This window comes from Bacillus rossius, assembly GCF_032445375.1.
Source record: "Bacillus rossius redtenbacheri isolate Brsri chromosome 4 unlocalized genomic scaffold, Brsri_v3 Brsri_v3_scf4_1, whole genome shotgun sequence".
NCBI classification, from domain to species: domain Eukaryota; kingdom Metazoa; phylum Arthropoda; class Insecta; order Phasmatodea; family Bacillidae; genus Bacillus; species Bacillus rossius.
The window spans coordinates 20,846,992-20,867,362 of NW_026962010.1; the positions used below are offsets into that span (position 1 = coordinate 20,846,992).

The following is a 20,371-nucleotide window of genomic DNA, read 5'->3' on the forward strand; positions in this document are numbered from 1 at the left end:
ATGAAGAGAGCCACGCATGCGTACAATGAGCAAACAGAACACATCCGTAGTGGGATATCCGTAGTGGGACACTTTTTCGTGCGTGCAGCCGGCGTTCATCGATTTATTAGACGTTGTCACGTCAAAAATATGCAATCATTTCATCAATGTTTTGTTATGACGTCAAGATAAACTATCGTCCGTAAACCGACTTTACAGACAACCATTTTTTTAGGTTTATTTAAATTTAAAAATTCGTAATTTACAAATAAATTGTATATATACTGTACTAACTAGCATTTTCTACAGCCCCTCGAATAGCTAATTTATGTATCATAGTTTAGCTTTTTTTTTTTTTTGCAGAAAACACAGATGCTAGCGCTGTTAGTGAGCTGACGGAGAACTGAAATGAAAATACATTTACTTGCACCAACTACTGTTTGCGTTCAAACCTATTTCGTGAAAACGTACTATGGAAATTTTTATGTTGGAAAACAAAGTAATAGGTTTGTAGAGGTTAAGGTTTGTTACTTTCAATACCTACCTGTCATCATAGCGTTAAAAAAAAGTGTTAACGCTCATGAAAGCTACGAAATGTGCAACGTTCAGGAATGGAGCGTTCGATGGCAGAGAGCTTGAATGAGCTCAGGAGTGGGGCACTCGATGGCCTTTTTCCTTTTTGCATTATAGTACACCTGTATATATGTGCACTTGCATACTTATGCACTAGGATACTTTCATGCATTTTATATAGGGCCTATACATCCTTGTGCCTTATCTGTAAATTTTCACTTCTAGCGCGCATGGTAATGCACAAATGTTTTTTTGTTTAAGATATGTGTCCGAGTGAGTGGTTATATTGAATTTCACAGAAAAAGCCTTCCGGTGGAAGGAGTAAGGGAGAAGTTCACACGCCTACATTCTTTGTCAGTGGTTTTCTGTAAAGCCGTCTCGCTGAACTACGCATAGTTTTGTCAACAACATTGCCACTTCACGGAATAGGAATATTTTGAGGAGCCATCCCATCGTTTTTCTGAAGTTATTTCGGACGCCAGGGTTGGGACTCGGAAGCCGAGTCCACTGGGATGCGAGTGCCTACTCGCTCCATTGCAATTCAAACATTAAGCTGTTAAAACAACTGTAAAGAGCGACAGTTACCTGTACTTAAAAACCGTCAAAACCGTTACATTTGCGAATCGGTTTGAAGCGGTGTTATACCACTTTGCCTTCAAATGCCGTTTTTAGCCAAGGTTAGTAGAGAGAGGTTGTCTCGATCCCATAAGAATAATGTAGACAGCACGACACTCCGCTCTGACGTCATCTGCAGCCCCGCCGTTCCCAGCCGTAATACTACACCTGCTGACTGACGGCTTTCTCTTATCAGCTCGGCTCGTTTCACATGTCTGATACGCAATACTTATAGTATTTCATTTATGCTTTGTAGATTACTGTTAATCATAATCGTTTTGATTTGCTTTTCAAATGACAACATGCTGTGACTGAAAACAAGGATGAATTATTAATTTCAACATATTTTTTCAGTGACAGTAAAAATTTTCAAAATATCAATGATGAATCCATGAATTTTTTTTAAATTAATACAATTAATATGTAACTAGTAAACAAAATGGTTTATTTGTATTTATTTCTCAGCAAGATTATAATATTTAAAATAATTGCATATCAATTTCTTAGTGTTTAATAAAAGTAGCCATAGCTCATTAAAACGTTTTGGGAATGATTGCAATATAAATAAACTGAAGTTAGATTTAAAAATAAATTTCTAACATGAATAGAGCAGTTATTCGTGTAATCGTTTCATCCTCTTTTGCATCATACTCGAGAGTTTTCTTCACTTTTACTTCGTCAAAGAACAACAATGCGTTCGAAGTCTAGCAAAGAAGAACGTGCTACATTCAAAAGTTCAAACATGTTTTACTAGGATACCTTTTCTCATGTCAAATGAAGATGCCCATCGTTGAAGAGTTGAAAGTCCAGGCAATGGGAAGTAAAGTTTATGTTTTAAAAATAAATAACATCGCTTACTGAAATAACGCAAAGTGAAAGCGAGAGCTATTTACTCATTGGTCCAGTTTACTCTTTTTTTCAACGAAAGTAATAAGTCAATTAGATTTATTGAAAAAACACTTCAAAGAATATTCCGCATACGGAACTAACGAAGAACGGTTTTTTGTTTGTTTTTAATAATTACGTTTTCTTTTTTGAGTTTTTTCATGACTTCCAAATTTAAAACTAACTTTCTTTTAGGAAGAAACAAATTTTCTTTAAGAATTTGGATTTCCTTCCTAAGCATTTCAACCGAGTCATTGTTAGAACAAGACTTAGAATGCTTTAACTGACTACAAGAACATGTTTCTTCCTCACTTACATTTTCATTTGAATCTACGATTAATTTACATAACATTTTTTTTTTTTTTTGTTTTCCCTGAATTTAACTTGGTCTTCTCGGCGCAACCGACTTTCCAATGTTTCTACAGGTGTTGTAATTCCAAGTTTTAATGAAGGTACAGCATTTGGTTTAAGACGTCTTTTAGCGCATGTATTTAACAACTCAGCTTTCAAGTCGGGCTCGTAATCATCATATGTAAAGTGCTCTGAACATATGTAAGTGGTTTTTGGATTCCACTCACCATCAAGTCGGCATTTCTGAACCCACACTTTCAACAGATGATCATCACGTGGGAATCGATGATATTTTATATGATTTGTTTCAGGTAAAGATTTTGTTTTTACCAAACTATTTGTACACACAGCCACTGTACACCGCGTACCTGGCATTGTAATGTTTAAATACAACTTTTTAACAGCGTTTAGCCTAACAAAACAAATTCACTTTAAATTCGTGTTCTTAACATTTTGCCTGCTAGTTATAATTAACGAAGCACCTGTGCACTTATGATATAAGCAACACTAACATTTTATAATACACGCACTCTCAATTAAACTCCTCACAACAATAACTCTCCCTGCATTACGCTGTAGTTTGACACGTTATTACGAGCAGATGTGCTTGTAAACAAAGTAACTGATAGGAGCGGACGGGCTGGCAAGCCGAGCCGGGGCTGCAAGTGACGCGATGCGCAGAACGATGCGCAAGCGATCGAGGCAACCTCTCTCTAGTAACCTTGGTTTTTAGCAGCAGTTTATACTATTTGGTGTTAATAGGTTTACTTTACAGATATCATTCTTAGACGGTGGCCCAATCATTTTTTTTTACAAAACATTGGAATGTATGGGTAGTAGTAACAAAATGAATTGTGTTTTATAGCAGATGTTTTCTTGGCGTGTGGTTTAGCCGCGTCAAAAGTGAAGGAGTACACGAGCTTTCGTTCAACATTGTAGCCGCCATCAGTAAGATACATTTTCACTTTTTACCACAATCCAAGACTCAGTGGTCAGTGGCCGTGGGATTCAAGTGATGATTCCGACGATGATAATATTCTGCCGGCTCTCCCAGTATGTGAACGTAAAAAGAAATGGGTCAGTGAGTTTAATTTAAGAATTTGAATAACTTCATCATTTGACGAAGCAGTTGCTAGTGAGGACGAAACCATATTTATATATTATTTCAGGAATAAATCAACTCAGTTTGATAGCATTCCCTAGGAATCAAATCAGGGGGGCAGATTGCACGTCTTGAAAAGTGGAGTTTTTTTAATTATGTTTTAAAAAAATTCACTTCATAATTCGAAATAAGTCACTATCATTAAACTAAACAGTGACAGTGATTGCCTTCTGAACTGAGTGTCCAATCACAGAAGCCAGGTGATGCAATCGTATATTGGCCAGTTACCCTCCGCCTGTGCCCATTTCACCAGCTCCTTCCATGACTCGACTTGACAAAGCAGCGCCTACGTTCTTGTGAGCACTACGTAGTGAGCGCCATGGGGTTGTTTCAGAAAAAGGGGGGTGGGTAAATACCGAACTGGATCCCAAACTCTTGACATAGCCATGAGTTTCAGAAGGGAGGGAGTTGTTATCCCGAACTGGATCCCAACCTCTTTACATAGCCATGAGTTTCAGAAGGGAGGGAGTTGTTATCCCGAACTGGATCCCAACCTCTTTACATAGCCATGAGTTTCAGAAGGGAGGGAGTTGTTATCCCGAACTGGATCCCAACCTCTTGACATAGCCATGAGTTTCAGAAGGGAGGGAGGTGTTATCCCGAACTGGATCCCAACCTCTTGAGATAGCCATGAGTTTCAGAAAAGAGGGGGAGTGTTGTAGCTCCGAGTCAGTTGGGGGCACGGCGGGAGGAGGGGGAGGAGGGGTGCCGGCCGGGGTCACCTGTGCTCGCGGCAGGTGGCGGGTCTGACGGCGACCACCGCGCCGAGCATGCGGGCTGCCGGACGCGCCTTCCCGCCTTCCCGCCTTCCCGCCTTCCCGCTTCTCACAACATACTGCATGTCCGTGAAACAATGTCGTAAAACCGTAAGCGTTGCAATGTGTTGGTTCGACGTCACTGTTCAAGAGAACTCTAAAACTGTTTTAGATAAACGCGTAACGCGAGTAATTTTTTTTTCACGCTTGCAACGAGAAAGAATGGCTCTTCTCCCAATTAGACAAAGGGTAAACCTGTAAACTTTATTTGGAAACAGGACGGAGCCTCCCCATTTGAACGTCTTTGTACGAGAGTGGTTGAACGTCGAAGTCCCTGACCGTTGGATTGGTCGTAATGGTCGAGACTACAGAGCTTTATTTCGCTGGCCTCCACCTTCACCTGACATAACGCCATGCTTTTTTTTGACGTGACGTCTAATAAATTGATGAACGCCGGCTGCACGCACGAAAAAGTGTCCCGTTACTCACATTGTCCCGTTACTGTGCCCCGTTACGCTCATTGTACGCTTGCGCCGCATCTATCTCTCTTCCACTCGATTGGAACAACCATCGATTTGACTTTTTCAAGGCACATTAAACTTGAAACACTCCCATTTGTTTCCTACTTTTCCTATCATCGTCCTATCCTTAACAGAATAACACAGGTTGTAAGAATTTAAATAGCAAACATGTGTAAAAGTTATAGTTAAAATAATCTCTTCGTTAAAGTAATAAACATATTTGAATTAATGAGTGCAAATAAAAGTAAATTTATCAATTAAGTTGTATATTTCATTTCACTCCTTCTTTGTATCCATATAAAATAATGATAATTCAATAAAAATGATTCAATTTTATTGATAAAATTATGCAATCATTTCATCAATGTTTTGTTATGACGTTGTCACGTTAAACTATCGTCCGTAAACCGACTTTACAGACAACCAATTTTTTTTTCTTGCCTTTGGGGCATTATAAAAGGTCGTGTCTATGTTCCGCCGCTACCTATTGATTTACCAGTGTTGAGACAACGTTTTGCTTCCATTACTTTGGACGTGTCAACCGAAGTGTGGGAAGAATTGGACTTCATGTTGAATGTGTGCCGTATATCTCAATGTGCACATATTTAACCTTTGTAAGAATAACTAAGTTAATTTGCCTTCAATTTGATGTATAATTTGTTGTAAATATTATAAATTATACTTTTATAATATACCACTGAAACTGGGACATTCTTTTATGGACATACTGTATTTATTGTATGCCTACACACACACACTCTCTCTCTCTCTCGCTCTCTCTCTCTCTCGCTCTCTCTCGCTCTCTCTCTCTCTCGCTCTCTCTCTCTCTCGCTCTCTCTCTCTCTCTCTCGCTCTCGCTCGCTTTCTCTCTCGCCGCGCTTCTCGCCAAACCTCACCCGCACTTTATACAGCTTATATTCGCACACGTAAATACTAACATAAATAAGAATATATGCTTAAAGTGTCTACACTCTCAAAATATTTATATATAAATAACAAGACCATTTAAAAGTTATATAAAAATTTAACTATAGACTTAAACTAAAATAAAACCGTCTGTTTCTCCGAATTGCCAGCTCATTCCAGTATTTTCAAAATCTTTGCCAACCTGATATAATAACAGCCAAATTTACCAAAAGTAAATAAAATAAAATAATTAACAAATAAAATGAGTGAACTTAATTATAAATGTAATTAAATTAAACTGACATTACTAAAATAATCAGAAAATAAGTTCAATAACTAAGAAATAAAAATACAGTGGCAGGCCCATGCCACAGAGTTACTCTTCAATTGTGAGATTGAACCAACATTTTTTAAAGCTTACAGTTGGTAGCCACTATTAAATTTTTTTTAACTGCGACATTGTTTTATGGACATTCTGTATTTCGAGCTAATTTGGCAGTATTGCTTGGCGTAGTATTTCTATAATCTATGTGGTGTTAGTGAAACAAGAAAATAAAGGTTTGTCTGGAGTAGCTTGGCTTCTGGGTTGTAGCCGCGTCCTCGGCGAATAATTCACCGACCTTTCGGTCGACATCAGGGAGCAGTAGGTAACAGGGGCCAAGCTGCTTCAGACAAAGGCCGTGGAAGTTTGTCGTCGGGTGCGATGCTGTGTGGTTGTCGACGAGGCTGGAGCGGTGTGGCGGTGTGGCGGTGGCTGTGGCAGATGATGATCCAGTCGGGCTACATGCCCACCGTGCTGCAGCAGCTGTGCAACCTGCCGTTCCCGTACTTCAGCCAGCCGGAGCTGTCGGCGCTGCTGTTCCCCACGCTGCTGGCGTGCTGCTGCGGCAACCACGAGAACCGGGCGATCCTGGAGCAGGAGGTCAGCTACCAGGTCGGTGCAGCCCGCCAGCCGCGTGCTACGTGAGGCTGATCAGTGCCGTGTTCGTTCAAGGCAAGGGCTTAGCCGGGGGGGGGGGAGTTAGGGGTTCAACCCCCCACACCCCGCCTCATCACCAAATCTTTAATTAATTTCTTATTCATCACTCAAACAAATTTCATATTAAAATTAATAAAGTTTTTATCATTACAATATTTAAATTTAAGTACCGAAAACTGCTAAAATAGCACTATTTTAAACCTTAAAATCCAAATTTTCCCACCCCCCGCTTTAATACGGGGGGGGGGGGGGGGGGCATGCTTCTTAGCACCGCCCCTACACAAATTCTGACTACGCCACTGGTTTAAGGCAAAGGAAAAAATTTCTGTTTCGTTATTGACGTGATAAACGTCTTATAAGTCGATGAACGCCAGCTGCACGCGCGGGAAAAAAGCATGACTCATTGTCGCGTTCCGCCTTGAGCCGAGCGTGCAAGAACCGGCCAACCACCGTGCGAGAAAAATCTTGTATAATATCAAACAGGTTAAGGCTGGCTTTTTAACTAATTCTTTGTGATTATAGTTAAACAAATTATTTAAATTAAATTTGCAAAAAACTGTAAATAATAATTGAAAATTAAAAAAGTATGCAATTTTTCATCAATTTTTTTCTTATGACGTTATCACGTAAAATTATCGTCCGTAAACCGACTTTACAGACAACCCCCTTTTTAATTCTCCGTAGTTGGCTACAGTTGTATTAAATAAACAGAGATACACTATCGCGGGTAAACAATGGACGGTGGCGGCAGTGTGAAAACACAGGTGTTGTAATGTAAGCTTTAAACCTTTTTTTTTTAAATCTTGAACTGCTAATGTTTCGTTTATTGCGTCACAATTACTCACGAAAGTTACCGTTGGAATTCCTGTTTCAATATTATTATCAGTCCGTAAATATTATCTACTTAATCTTTTTTTATTTTCTTCATTGCCAGAAAAAAATAAATGTTTGCACGTACATGACTAAATATAATTTTTTGAAAAAAAAAATGTAAATTATTTTCATCTGTGATAATACGTAATAACGATACCAGGGGTTATTACTTTTAAGATATTCTAAAGCGGACACAACATTATCAAGATTTACAATAAAATCTTTACACCAAGGCACAATATGTTATTATTATATTTATTTATTATAATTATTGCCTGACTAATTGCACCGTGGCCACTCATTTATAAGTTTACACAACTGGCTATCACATCTACTAACTCATCTTCGAAATATTTATTCATGAAACTCTGTTATAAGCGAAAAAGCCAAAAATTGCGATTGAAGCCAAGCCTTAAGGTTTATTTTAGCTGGAATTATGCACTAAACGTACGCACCTGTCTGCACCTACATCTATCCAACTCCGTGAGATGAGATGCATTGTGGTCTATGGCACAACGGTCCTTTCTATATTGAATGTTTTTGTATTCTCTTTTAAGTTCATTTACACACAAATATTACACTATTACAAATTTAATCTAATCATGTCGTGCCAATACTTTAACATGTTTTCTGGTAGTGGTGTAAATTTGAGTGACTTTTATTTGTTAAAATGTGATGTACTTATTTGCTTGTAAATATTGTGAATACTAAAAATTATATAATAGCATTTTAAATATTATTTTCGTGTTTGTGTAGGCAGTTTTTAAAGCAAGTTTAGAATAAGTACATTAAACTTCCAAACATAAAGGAGCGTCTTGTGGTCATGGGATCAGTAGGCCTGCAGACGGACGGTAGGCGACACGGTGGTCCGGAGTACCCCGAGGAAACCCACCGCCTCGCGGCTACGTCGTCCAAGCTTCCTACTCGTGATTGGTGTGGGAATATAACCCGGTCGCCTTGGGTTATACTGTGCCTGGTCGTGCTTCTAGGTTTTACTGTCATGATACTTCGGACAAAGTATGTATAGCATGCCCCGCACAATTGCACACATTCGGCAGACTTCAGCTTCTGTTGGATTTGTTGGATATGTGAAGGGATCAGCGAAAAATTATTTACCGGGAAAAAAACGTAATCTATTGACGTTTTCAACACAACCAGGATTTAAAAATGGCGAACACACATATATATAGTGTTGTGTGTGTGTTTTTTTGTGTTGTGTTTGTGTGTTTTGTGTGTGTTTGTGTGCGGGGGAGGGGTTGCGGAAACTAAAGTGTGTTATCTGTGTTGTTGACTAGCCTGTGGTTCTCCCGAGATGTGGGAGCTCTTGTGGCAACAGTCCCCTGCAACCAACCCACTTTCCACTGCGCCTTCACTCGCCTTTCCTTCATTTAGGGTTTGCTCGCAGTATGTCCCCGGTGGGCGTCCTTGGGAGCCCGAACATGACCCCTGTCCTCTCCCAGCAGTCGGCGACTACCTCGCCCTACCCCACTGTACATCCCGGGTCAGCTGTGCATTTTACAGTTTGGTTTCAGAAAGGCACCGGAAGCCAGAGGGTTGTCGTGTGAGTGGAAAGGCTTAGCAAGGCGTGAAACACAGGCGACGCATCACACTTCATTCCAGTAACTTCGTTTTCACCCACTCATACATTATAATTGCACTTAGTTGGTAAGTGACATCAATACACCAAGTATCACCACCTGGACCACCTTTAAAACTGAATTTCTGTCAGTTAGAAACTGCTCCAAATGTTGGGTCACGGTAACCCGCAAAGGGTTTTTTTTTGCAGCACGAGAGAGGTCAAATTCCCGCCACTTTGTACAGACCTAGAGAGTTAAAGGCGTCGCGAAGTGGGTTGGTGGCCATGGTATTGACTCAGGAAATTGCAAAGAAGGTTATTGCCAGTGCCCTGCGACACGAAGACAAAAGCTTGCCCAGCTGACGGAACTAGACTGCACACGACAGCCAGTGCCGGTCTCCGAACCACGGGGCGCAGGCCACGCCCGGCGCTCGGCTATCGACCGCCTGCGGGGATGACCCCGTCGAGTGACCCCTTTTCCCGTCGTCGAGAGCTTCTGGCGCGCACCTGCGGGGCCCGGCGCCCTAATTGCATCAGCGGCCCCGGCTCTCGGCGCGCCCCGCGCTGCTAACTCGCTTAGCGGCGATCGCCAGCTGCCTGGCCCGAGCTGGGCTCGTGTGCTCGTGTGCTCCAGCTGCCGGCATCTTAGTCCTCGGTGTGCGGCGTTTGGCAGGAGGTGTGGCACAAAGATGGCGGACTCACGTGTAGCTACATAAACCCATACGTAGTCACTTTTTGTAATGGATACCAAACGTATTGGTGTGCCAAATAAGACTTTATAATAGTGAAATTTCCCTGGGATATATATTTATAGTAAATTAATTGCGTGTTGAAGTTTTAAGCTCGTGTGTTGTTACAAACGATGCTTTTTTTTGCGTGTACTAATATTTACAAGATAGGCTTAACCTGCATTTAAACACATCTTTCCTTAATTCTATTTTTGTGTCACGAGTCAGTTTTATTTATTCTTTTAGACTCTGGCATGAACTTGCATGTTTTTATTTGTTGTTTAGTACTGAATTGCCAATTTTTTGCTTGAAAAAGACTGTGCTTTCATAATTTTCGCTATACATATATTATGAGTTTTTTCTCTCTGACCATTGTGACATCGTAGAGTGTCCCGTGGCATGGAATGCAGAATGAAGCCATCTTTGCATACACACCTTGCCCATACCATACACACTAAAGCACCGTAGCTGTTCTGAAACCACCTATAATGCATAAAGTGCACTAACTTTACTTTTAGTTAATTTAAGTTACCTTGCCTGCACCAGCGCACTAAGTGTATCAACTGTTCTGAAACTACCCGAAGCGCATCAGGTGCACCGACTTTGAGAAAAGTATAGGAAATAAATAAAAATTAGCGTAACATATCTGGGTTGGGTTGGGTTCGGTTTGGTTTGGTTATTACCATCTTGTTAAACGTAATTATATTCAAGTTTTGATTTTCTTAATTAACAACCGAAATTAATTATTTATGTCAATTTTATTAGGCAAAATGAGACAATTGAGGCGAATTTTGTGTTTTGCCTTGAATTTCGGTGTTACGCAGTGTATTGACTTCAATTTCGCTGTTATTTCGGTTTTATCGCAATCTATCCACTATATAATATTGGCTCTAGGTAGAGACCCGGAAATTTCGCGGATTCGTCTGGCCTCAGGGCCATAGGTGTGCTCCACCCATGTTTACTTTCCCATTGGTTGATTTATGAGCGAAAACACTAGATGATTCGCTTACTTCTCTCCTTGCTGGGCATCGTTGGCTCGCGGTCGTAGAGGGGCGTGTCCAAATAACTGCAGTCCAATCATGAACACGGTGCGACTATAGGAATTCGCGAAATTTCCGTATCTCTAGCTCTAGGTATCAGACGTTGTGTTTTCATTGCAATATTCAAAAGGGGAAATGGCGGGGGAGGGGTCGATGGACTTGAATCAGGGAGGTTGGACTGAGATTGCAATGTCTTCAGCACTGTGCCGACTCGCTCCTCTGCAATACTCCGGCAGGTGGTTTGGCCAGATGCGGGACGAGAGTCAGTGAAGGTCGTCGATGGCCGTGTAACCTCTGCAGGAGCACCGAGTTGGTAGCCGAGGATGTCGTGTTTCAGCTGCTGCTGGACTTCCGCGGCTCGGAGCAGGGCAAGGCGAACCACCTGGTGCGCATCCTGGGCGACAAGAACAGCTCGTGAGCGCGCTGCGCCTCTCGGCACTTTCCGTCGTGCGAGTCTCGAAGTACGGAGCATCTGTTTGTTGCTGATTGGATGGCATTTTTCCTCATTTGTTATTGTATTTAAAGTATATCTTGTATACCAGTTCTTATGTGGGAGTTTGAGGAAGTATAAATGTAAAATGAAAAATAAGAAGTGTCTTAGGAATTGCTAATTGGATTTCATTTTCCCTCTTTGTTATTGTATTTAAAGTATATCTTGTATACCAGTTCTTATGTGGGAGTTTGAGGAAATATAAATGTAAAGTGAAAAATAAGAAGTGTCTTAGAATTATCTTTTCTACAAGATTTAATAACAACAAAAATGTTTTTCATTAAAAAATAAAATTATGTTAGTGCATTTTTTCCGAGTAGAATATGTTATGTGATTAATTTTTTTAAGTAAACTATTTAATATTTAACCAAAGATACTCTTAATTAGCATAATTGAACTGACTAGTACTTACACTTCTTTAAGAAAGTAATTTGATAATTTTTGTTACAGCTTATTGGGAAAATATATATTGTTTATCTTATGTTTATCACCGCTGTTTAGGCGTGTAAAATATTTGTTAATTTAAAAAATATGTATACTTATTTTATTTTATCTTTGTGCTTATAAGCTCGTAGAAAAAACCTATCTTTGTGCTTATAAGCTCATAGAAAAAACCTAGTATTAATAATACATGGTTTATCTGTACTTAAAGCATATTTGGTTAACAAATACATACTCCTGTAACTGTAAAAAATATTTCATTTTTTGTATTAAAGACTGAAATAAAGGCATTTTGAAATTTGTTTGTAGTCTTTAAGTAAGTTAAAGAAATACGTGACCTCTAACTCTCTGCTGCTGCTATATTATTGACTCCAAAATCTCACGATAGCGATGCGGTAAAGTGAAATCTATTCCAGCTTATTTCAAATATTTTGAAATCACCATGTGACTGGAATACCAGGTATAAAATTTTGCATACATGAGTTTTGGTCATTTCTTATATAGAAAAATTTAGGGAATTTTACTTACACTCGTGGATAGAATTAAATCGACAAACGTACATCCCAAAAGATATAACAGAAAAAGACAAAAATAGATAAAAATAAAAAAAACAAATTAGATATCTACCAGCATTGGCTAAGGCTAATTGGTCGGCAGGGCCATAGGAAGACATTTTAACCATTTATGGTTGGGAATTTGTTGTACTTAAATATATGATTTTGTGTAGTGTGGGAAATGGCAGAAAAGGGTTTGGGAGGGGGATAGTGCTACTTTGGACCCGATGTTTTCCTTGGGTGGTCGCCAGCACACTGCCGATAAAGTGACTCGTAGATTCCTCCATTTTCCATGATCCCAACCGACTAAACCTTTCCCATAATTACAACCGAATACTATTTCCCATCAACAGGGCCGGTGCAAGGTAAATTGGCGCCCTAGGCGAAAAACCTTAATGCCCCCACCCACCCTCTCCCCCCGCCGGACACCCCAAAAAAATTTTCCTTGCCTCAAAATACATCACGTAAGCCTAATATTTTGTCAACAATCAAATGTAAGCAGGCTTGTGGTTTTTTTTTTTACTTATTACAAATCATAAACAGGTCACCGTGGACTTTAAATAATTACTTATATCAATATAAACATTCCGAACTGTTACAAAAATCCATTTTCATCTAGTTTCAATAACCGTTAAACATATTATATGAGCTGTTATGTGTCGTGCTGCGCCGCCCCCAGCTACTTGGCGCCCTAGGCGGTCGCCTAGTTCGCCTATATGGACGCGCCAGCCCTGCCCATCAACCCAACTGACTAACCGTTTCAAAATTAATTGATTTAAAAATTAATTTGCGATCACCGACAACAAATCTTAGGTTCAAACACACACATATGTTGATGTTGATTCGAGAAGTGAATGCTTTTCTTATGGACAACTGAGTGTTGGTCATTTTTTGCCAGGGAGTGCTGAGAAGCAGTATATTTTGAAACAGTTCAGAAATTATTCATAAAATTTTGAATACTCTCAATATTAAATAAATCAGTATCGGTAAAATTAAACAGATGATAAATTTTTCTCATTTGCCTTGAGAACCTATCCTTGCTCTTTTCTGTAATATTTTTTTTGTATTTGTTTCGAAATCAACAAAACTTAAATATAAGTGTTTTTTTTTATGTTTCTTTAAAAGTTTTGTTTCTCTGTTAAAAAGTTTTTCCCACCCGAGTTAAGCCGAGGCACGTTGCTATAGAGCATCCCACTCTTAGATTGCAGTGTGGAAGTAAATGGGCGCATTCTCTCTCTCTCTAACACACGCCGATTGCCGTTAGCACTGTCCTTGTTTCTTCGTGCGTTGTTGCCAAATATCAAACGAAATTTAAAATTTTAATTTTTGGACCAAGCTTTTTTCATATTGTATAGAATCAAAATACGCATCAGGCAATGCTTATTTTGAATACTTAACAATATTTTAAGTGTCCGAAAAAATTAAAAAACATAACTTATTCGCTGCGAACTGTTTTGAAGTATTCCGATATGTTTCACATCAAAAAAAAAAACCTACATGTGTATTTCATTCAGATTTTTTTTATTAGTAAATTAATGCCTTAGGACGCCACCGAACAAATGTTAAGACAAAAACTGTACAGGTTTCACTTAAATAATTTTTTTAATATATTGAAATGCATTTTCTCACAAACTGACACATCAAAAAGTTGACCCGCGGAAAAAAATTTTTCTATTAAAGATAGATGGGGGACGAAAGCGAGAAAAATGTTCACAATGAATTGAATTAGTTTTTAAAAGCAGCGCCATCTCAATTGCTTCTACAGTTTCCGTGGAAATAGCTGTTAAAGATGTGTCTTATCAGTACAAGAGCGCGCGCTGCCGTCGTAAGAGGAAACAGGGCCGTGTGTTTAGATAAGTGGGATTCTGTCCTACAAGCAATTTCAAATACATGGCTTCCTTAGTCAACAAAAAATATTATAATTGATTCTTGAACATAATATTTAAAATGTATGAAATAAATACGAAGGAATTTAATAGCGATCATGGTACAAAATTTTGAATTATTTTTCTATCCTTCTCACCAAGCATCTTATCAAACATTGTTTTAGACAAAGTTTTGGAAAATAATTATGATATTATTACAAACAATTTAAACAGATTTGATAATGTGTCTACTAAGGCAGTTACGTTTTTTTGTCCGGTGAAAATTTTTTTCGAACCCATGCAGTTATGGCTGGTCGTATCAAAAATGTATTTAGAAAACATTTTTCGGCATTAGGTAATCCGAGTTATCATACGTTAAAACGGATTCGATATTATTCATATTATGGGAGTTGTTGCGATTTTTCTGTTTTTCAAAAAATCTTCCCCATTTCGAACCAATTGTTCGGATTTTTCCCATAACTTACTCGACCGAGAATTTCCATTACCGTATTTTATTTATCATTTTGGACATGACTTGTCCAAAAATACGGCATTTATTGGGCCCATGAAAATGTGATATATATATATATATATATATATATATATATATATATATATATATATATATATATATATATATATATAATTATATAGGTATATATATGGGATTTTTAGAACAGAAAAGAAAACTATAAGAAAATTTCGTCTACAATAGGTAGTTTTTATTTGAAATTTACATAAAAGTGGCATTATTACAAATTTATATGTGTAATAGTATAAAATATTATAAATTACGATATGATTTCTTAAAATGCTTCTTGTTCTATCCAAATTACAAAGACACGCATCTCCTGAAATTCGTAATGTGTTAGAGATTTGGCAACAGCGCGCGCCATAAGCCGTGTACTGCAATCTAAGAGTAGGACGGGCTATAGTCAATTATATTGTTCAGGGTCGTGCTAACAAAGGGTTTGAAGGGGCGGGGGAGTCTTCTTTTTTTCTTTCATCATATATATATATATATATATAGTTTATTTTCGACCTTCTACCACTCTTAGCACGTTGGCACGTCGGCACGTCGGCACGTCCTGATACAAAAGTACAATTCAAGATTCACTGGATTTTATCTACCTATTGACGTGATCCGCATCTTAAACACTGAACGAATAAAATGTATTCCTTTTGCTGTTACGCCTGTTAGATGTTCTCATTGGAGAATTAATTAAAGCCGGTACATATTTTCTATTATTATTATTATTATTATTATGTAACACTGGCTTCAATTATTTTATGTGTACTTTGATATGGTTTGAGCAGTGTTGTTTCTAAAGGGGTGCACTTTCCCTCTGTGCTTCTTCTGGCCCTTGTTCCACACGTGGCCCAGCGCTCAGCTCCGATCCTCCGCCAGGAGTAGCTGGTGACGGTGCAGCGGCGATGGAACCAGCTAGGAGCACCCAGAGAAAACCCACCGCTCGTGGAAACGTTTTTTTCCCCCTGAAAAACACGACTTTACTTCCGCCGTGAATCAAACACTGATCGCTGTGGTAAAAGGCGCGTGACCTGTCAACTTTTTTTTATGTTTGTCTCGTTTTTAATGCCAGTCATACAACTTTGTATTTACTTTTGACAATTTTAGTTGACGTTTTTAGACCATACAAATGTCAACTCACCTCTGACCCGCGGGGACATGACTGGACTGGTTTACATTCGAGACAATTTTTTTTTTTTTTTAAATCAACCAAACCAAAACCTTTTCCGACAACACCTCATATCGCCGCCACATTTTAATTCCACGATAACAAATATTTTGTGGTTTAAATTAGATGGTAAATAAAAATATTTATTTGCAGTCATTTCATTTTTTTAATACCTACATCGCAAGTTGGATAGTACGCAAAAAATACAAATTGTGAATGTTAGACGATTGTGCATGACTGTGTCTTTCAATAAAAATAATTCTCAGGGTGTCTACTGACCCTGGAAAACCTGGAAAACCTGGAAATATCAGGGAATTTTGTAATCAGGGAAAAATCAGGGAATTTTTTTAAAAATCAGGGAATTTTTGTTTGGTAGGTTGTAGTTGGCAATACGTTTTTTGTTTATTGATCAGCTTGCATTGACGTGGTATCATGTGTATCCCCTCCCATTTTTATTTTGGAATGGCAAATAACGAACAGTTCCCACGTCCATTTTCTTTTATTTACCATCAGATTCGGAAGTGGCATCAAATCACGTGATACAAACTGGTTCAAGCTGGTCTGTTATCCTGCTGACGTGACGTGCTGCAGCATGTGCTTCCCACGTTCAGATTATACCGACAGGTGCATTTCATTTTAAGTATCTATGGATGCCCTCAACGTAAACTGGACATTTTTGTTAGCTTTGAAAATACATATCACAGACACTTTTGGTGAATATTTGCCACTGTTGCTAGAAATTGGTAGCTGTGGGCTTCATACGGTCCATGGTGCTTTCAAAACCTGGAATTTCTGCTACACAATGGGACGTTGTTAGTTTTTTGAGGCACAGTTACTATTTGTTTAAGCACGTACCTGCAAGGAGGGCAGATTACATTAGAATAACTGGATCAGAGCTTTTTCCCAAGAAATTTTGTGCAATCAGATGGAATACTGCAGTTGCTGAGCATGCCATGAAAACGTTACCCCACCTAAAGAAATTTTTTAGTGAAGTTTCAATTTCATCTCTCTCTTTCAGTGTAGTGAAAAGTGCTCTTGAAGATAATCTTTTAAAAGTAAAATTGACATTCTTCCACTTTTCGGCATCAGAGCTGGAATTGTTTCTCACAATGTTCCAAAGTGAAGCACCCATGGCACTTTTTCTCTATGATTCACTGGTAGACATTTTATTAGCTTTGGCAGGAAAGTTTTTGAAACCGGAAGTACTGAAGAGCTTTAGGGAGAAACGCAATGTATCTCAATTGGATGTAGATAACCAGGAAAATCTATTGACTGCTAACAATATCAATTTGGGTTATGCAGTACGCCATGCTATCAGAAAGAGAAAGTACCAGAAAAGTCTGTCCTGTTACAGAAAAATGATAGGACTTGTCTAAAGGTTATGGTAAAAAAACTTCAAGACAAAAGTCCCCTGAAGTACAATCTTACCAAGGGGATTTCCTGCTTATGTCCGTCTGTGGCTTTAAATTCGGGTGTGAGGAAACAGCGTGTGAAGTACAGTTTAGAATGTTGTCTTCAAAACAAGTGGCTATCAGGACAAGAAGCTGATAACATTGAGTGATCATATCATTTGGTATGTTCCTCGCAAGATTCTGCAGCACTGTTCTCGTCTTTTTCTCGAGAAGACGGGCGCCTTGATCACTTGTAGATGCTCATTCTTAAGGCACATACAGTAGCTTCCAAAACAGGCCTTCAAACGTTTGTGAGAATGGTGTTGGTACTTTCCCATGGAAATGCATCATTGGAAAGAGGATTTTCAGTGAATTCTAATCTGCTGACTGAAAACTTGCAGGAAGAAATACTGATCGCACAAAGACAGATGTATGACTTTGTTCAACGTTCTAGAGGTGTAGAGCATGTTGATATCACCAAGTCCATGTTACAGTATGTAAGAAATGCTAGTTGTAGGTGTAAGGAAGCCCTGCAAACAAAACAAAAAGAAAAGGAAGCTACAGACAAGAAGAAGGCAGAAAAAAGAAGAGTTGAAGAGGAGATAAAGGCATTGCAGTTGAAGAAGGCTCGAATGTTGGATTTGGCTCGTTCTGAAGTAAGTGCAATATACGCAAAAGTTGAGTCACTGCGAAATTGATGGGAGCTTCCTTTTACTAATGTTTTTTGCAAAAGGAAGTGTGTGAAATATTTGTAGCAGCATATTTTATTTGCCATCAATTGAATCACTTTGGCCACGTTTGGAAGAAGGTAATTTTTTTACTAATTTAAGTAAGTTGAAATACTTTGAAACCCGTCAATGTAATATAATGCAGTTTTTTTTTTCAGTTTCTTGGAATGTCGTAATTGTGTTAAAGAAAACCTGGAAAAATTCAGTTTTAGACCTGGAAAACCTGGAAAAATCAGGGAATTTAATTTACTAGATCTGGTAGACACCCTGAATTCTTTTCATCTGCCCTCCAACATATTTTTTTTGTTCAAACAATGCGATATTCAAGGCAATATCTATAGTAAAGATTACTCTGCCTGTAACCCCGGGTGGCAACACCCCCCCCCCCCATGCGGCGACCCATCTGCCCCCTCCAGTTACGTCCCTGCTTACCCGGGACTCGAACCTAGAACCCCACGCCGAGAGCCGGCGTGTGTCCGACTGCACGGAGGTCGACTGCCTCAGCTGTCTCCCTGACCATAGAAGAATTTTCCAGTTATATATTTTAATAGTATCAACTGTAAGCGTTGTAGAGTTTCGTTTCAAAGTCACAATTAAATAGTACCTCACTGTTATATAAGCGCATGCGCGAGGACTGCTTCGGTGTTCTTTTTCTCTCTTACAGCACCATCTACGCAGAATGGTGACACCTGATCGTAAAGCGTTTAAAGTTTAATTCACATACCCCCCATGTGGCAAAACCACCCACCAATGCTCGCGATGACAAGAGCTCTTTTTCGCTGACCTCCACGTTCACCTGACATAACGCAATGCCATCTTTATAAAAGATCGTGTCCAGCCAATGATTTGAGACACAGAATTCAAGAGGCTATTTGATTCCATTACTCCGATGTGTTAACCAAAGCGTGGGAAGAATTTGACTTTCGGTTGGATGTGGGCCGTACGACTGAAGGTGCACATATTGAAATAGGTTAGATTACCTTTAATTTGATGTATGAATTGTTCTATATAGTGCAAATTAAACAGTTATAATCTACCATTGAAACTGGGACATTATTTTATGGACATCCAGTAGCAAATGAAATCTCGGTGATGCGGGTCGTCTAGGAACCAGGCAGCAGGGAAGAGCGGGAGTGGACGAGCAGGAGTCGAGGAGGATGAGCCGTGGCGACAGGGAGAGAGGCCTGGTGTGTGCGTCTGGACGGGGTCGCCGCGCGCTCTGCACGGGCGCTGACGGAGACACTCCGGGCCTCCCAGACACTGTCGCACCCGGCGCCGCTCGAGCGATGCCTTCTGCCTGTGTCTGCATCACAACTTCCCGGCCAGCCGGGACTTGGGTCCAGTATGACCATCATATCATTTTCCTGAGTCCATTTTCTTTATACTTTAAATTTAAAATAAAAAAAATGGCTGTCACACTAAAATCTTATTATCTTTGAAAGATTTGTGCAATGGGAGTGCATGACTTGATGTAGGCTTTTGGACATACGCCAAGCAATGGCGTATGTCCAAAAGCCTACATCAAGTCACTAAAATCTTCAGGGAATATTAAACTTTTTGAACCTAGCTTACAGAAATCTGTACATTTTACATTTTGGTTTCTATTTAATTATTTTTAGTACTTTGTTCTCAAGTTAATTATTTAATGACTTCGTTAAAACAAGCCATAAAGGCACAGGGTAAAGGTGGGGCAGACGGTCACCGTAAGGACATACTGTCAAATATCTCCCGCGTGGTTTGCTGAAACTTCACATAAAATTACACAGTCTCCTTTAAAAAAAATATATACTGGTATGCTTGTATGCGAAGAAATGTTTGCCACTGAAATTTATGACACTTAAAAAATAAACGATCATCATTGCATCAGTGTTCATATGCCCACACCATTGGGGAAAAGGACAGCTAGTGTGGGAATATGGACACTATACCTACTTTATGAAGTTACTCCGACAAACACTCATGGAATTAGAAATATAGCTCATTTCCATCATGAAAGCACTAAACATGAAACCAGAACATACGCTGCAGGTATTGCACACAATCTTCATCCTTTTGGAGATATTGTTTGCATGTATGACGTTCATCTTGTTCGGCCAGTGCATATTTTATCCTTCTGAGGTGGTTAGGGGGGGGGGGGGGGTTCTCGTGCCTTCTAAACCCGCCACTGCTTGCAGGCGCGCGGCAGACGGGCGACTTGGCTCGCTGTAGCACGCACCCGCTGCGCGCCTGTTGTCGGCGCCTCAAAGAGAAGTGTTGTGCTAC

The 20,371-nt window shown here is 39.4% G+C and overlaps 1 protein-coding gene across 6 annotated transcripts in view; it reads left to right on the forward strand.

Moving 5' to 3' along the window:
- LOC134541511 (S phase cyclin A-associated protein in the endoplasmic reticulum) overlaps nt 1-12,178 on the forward strand; it is a 236,805-nt gene extending 224,627 nt beyond the window's left edge. For all 6 annotated transcript variants that reach the window (XM_063385011.1, XM_063385018.1, XM_063385015.1 and 3 more), the window contains 2 exons: nt 6,511-6,681; nt 11,281-12,178. In XM_063385011.1, the coding sequence (XP_063241081.1) occupies nt 6,511-6,681; nt 11,281-11,361 (252 nt within the window). In that variant the 3' untranslated portion in view covers nt 11,362-12,178. The remainder of the gene's footprint in view (nt 1-6,510; nt 6,682-11,280) is intronic.
- Nucleotides 12,179-20,371: the final 8,193 nt, after the last annotated feature.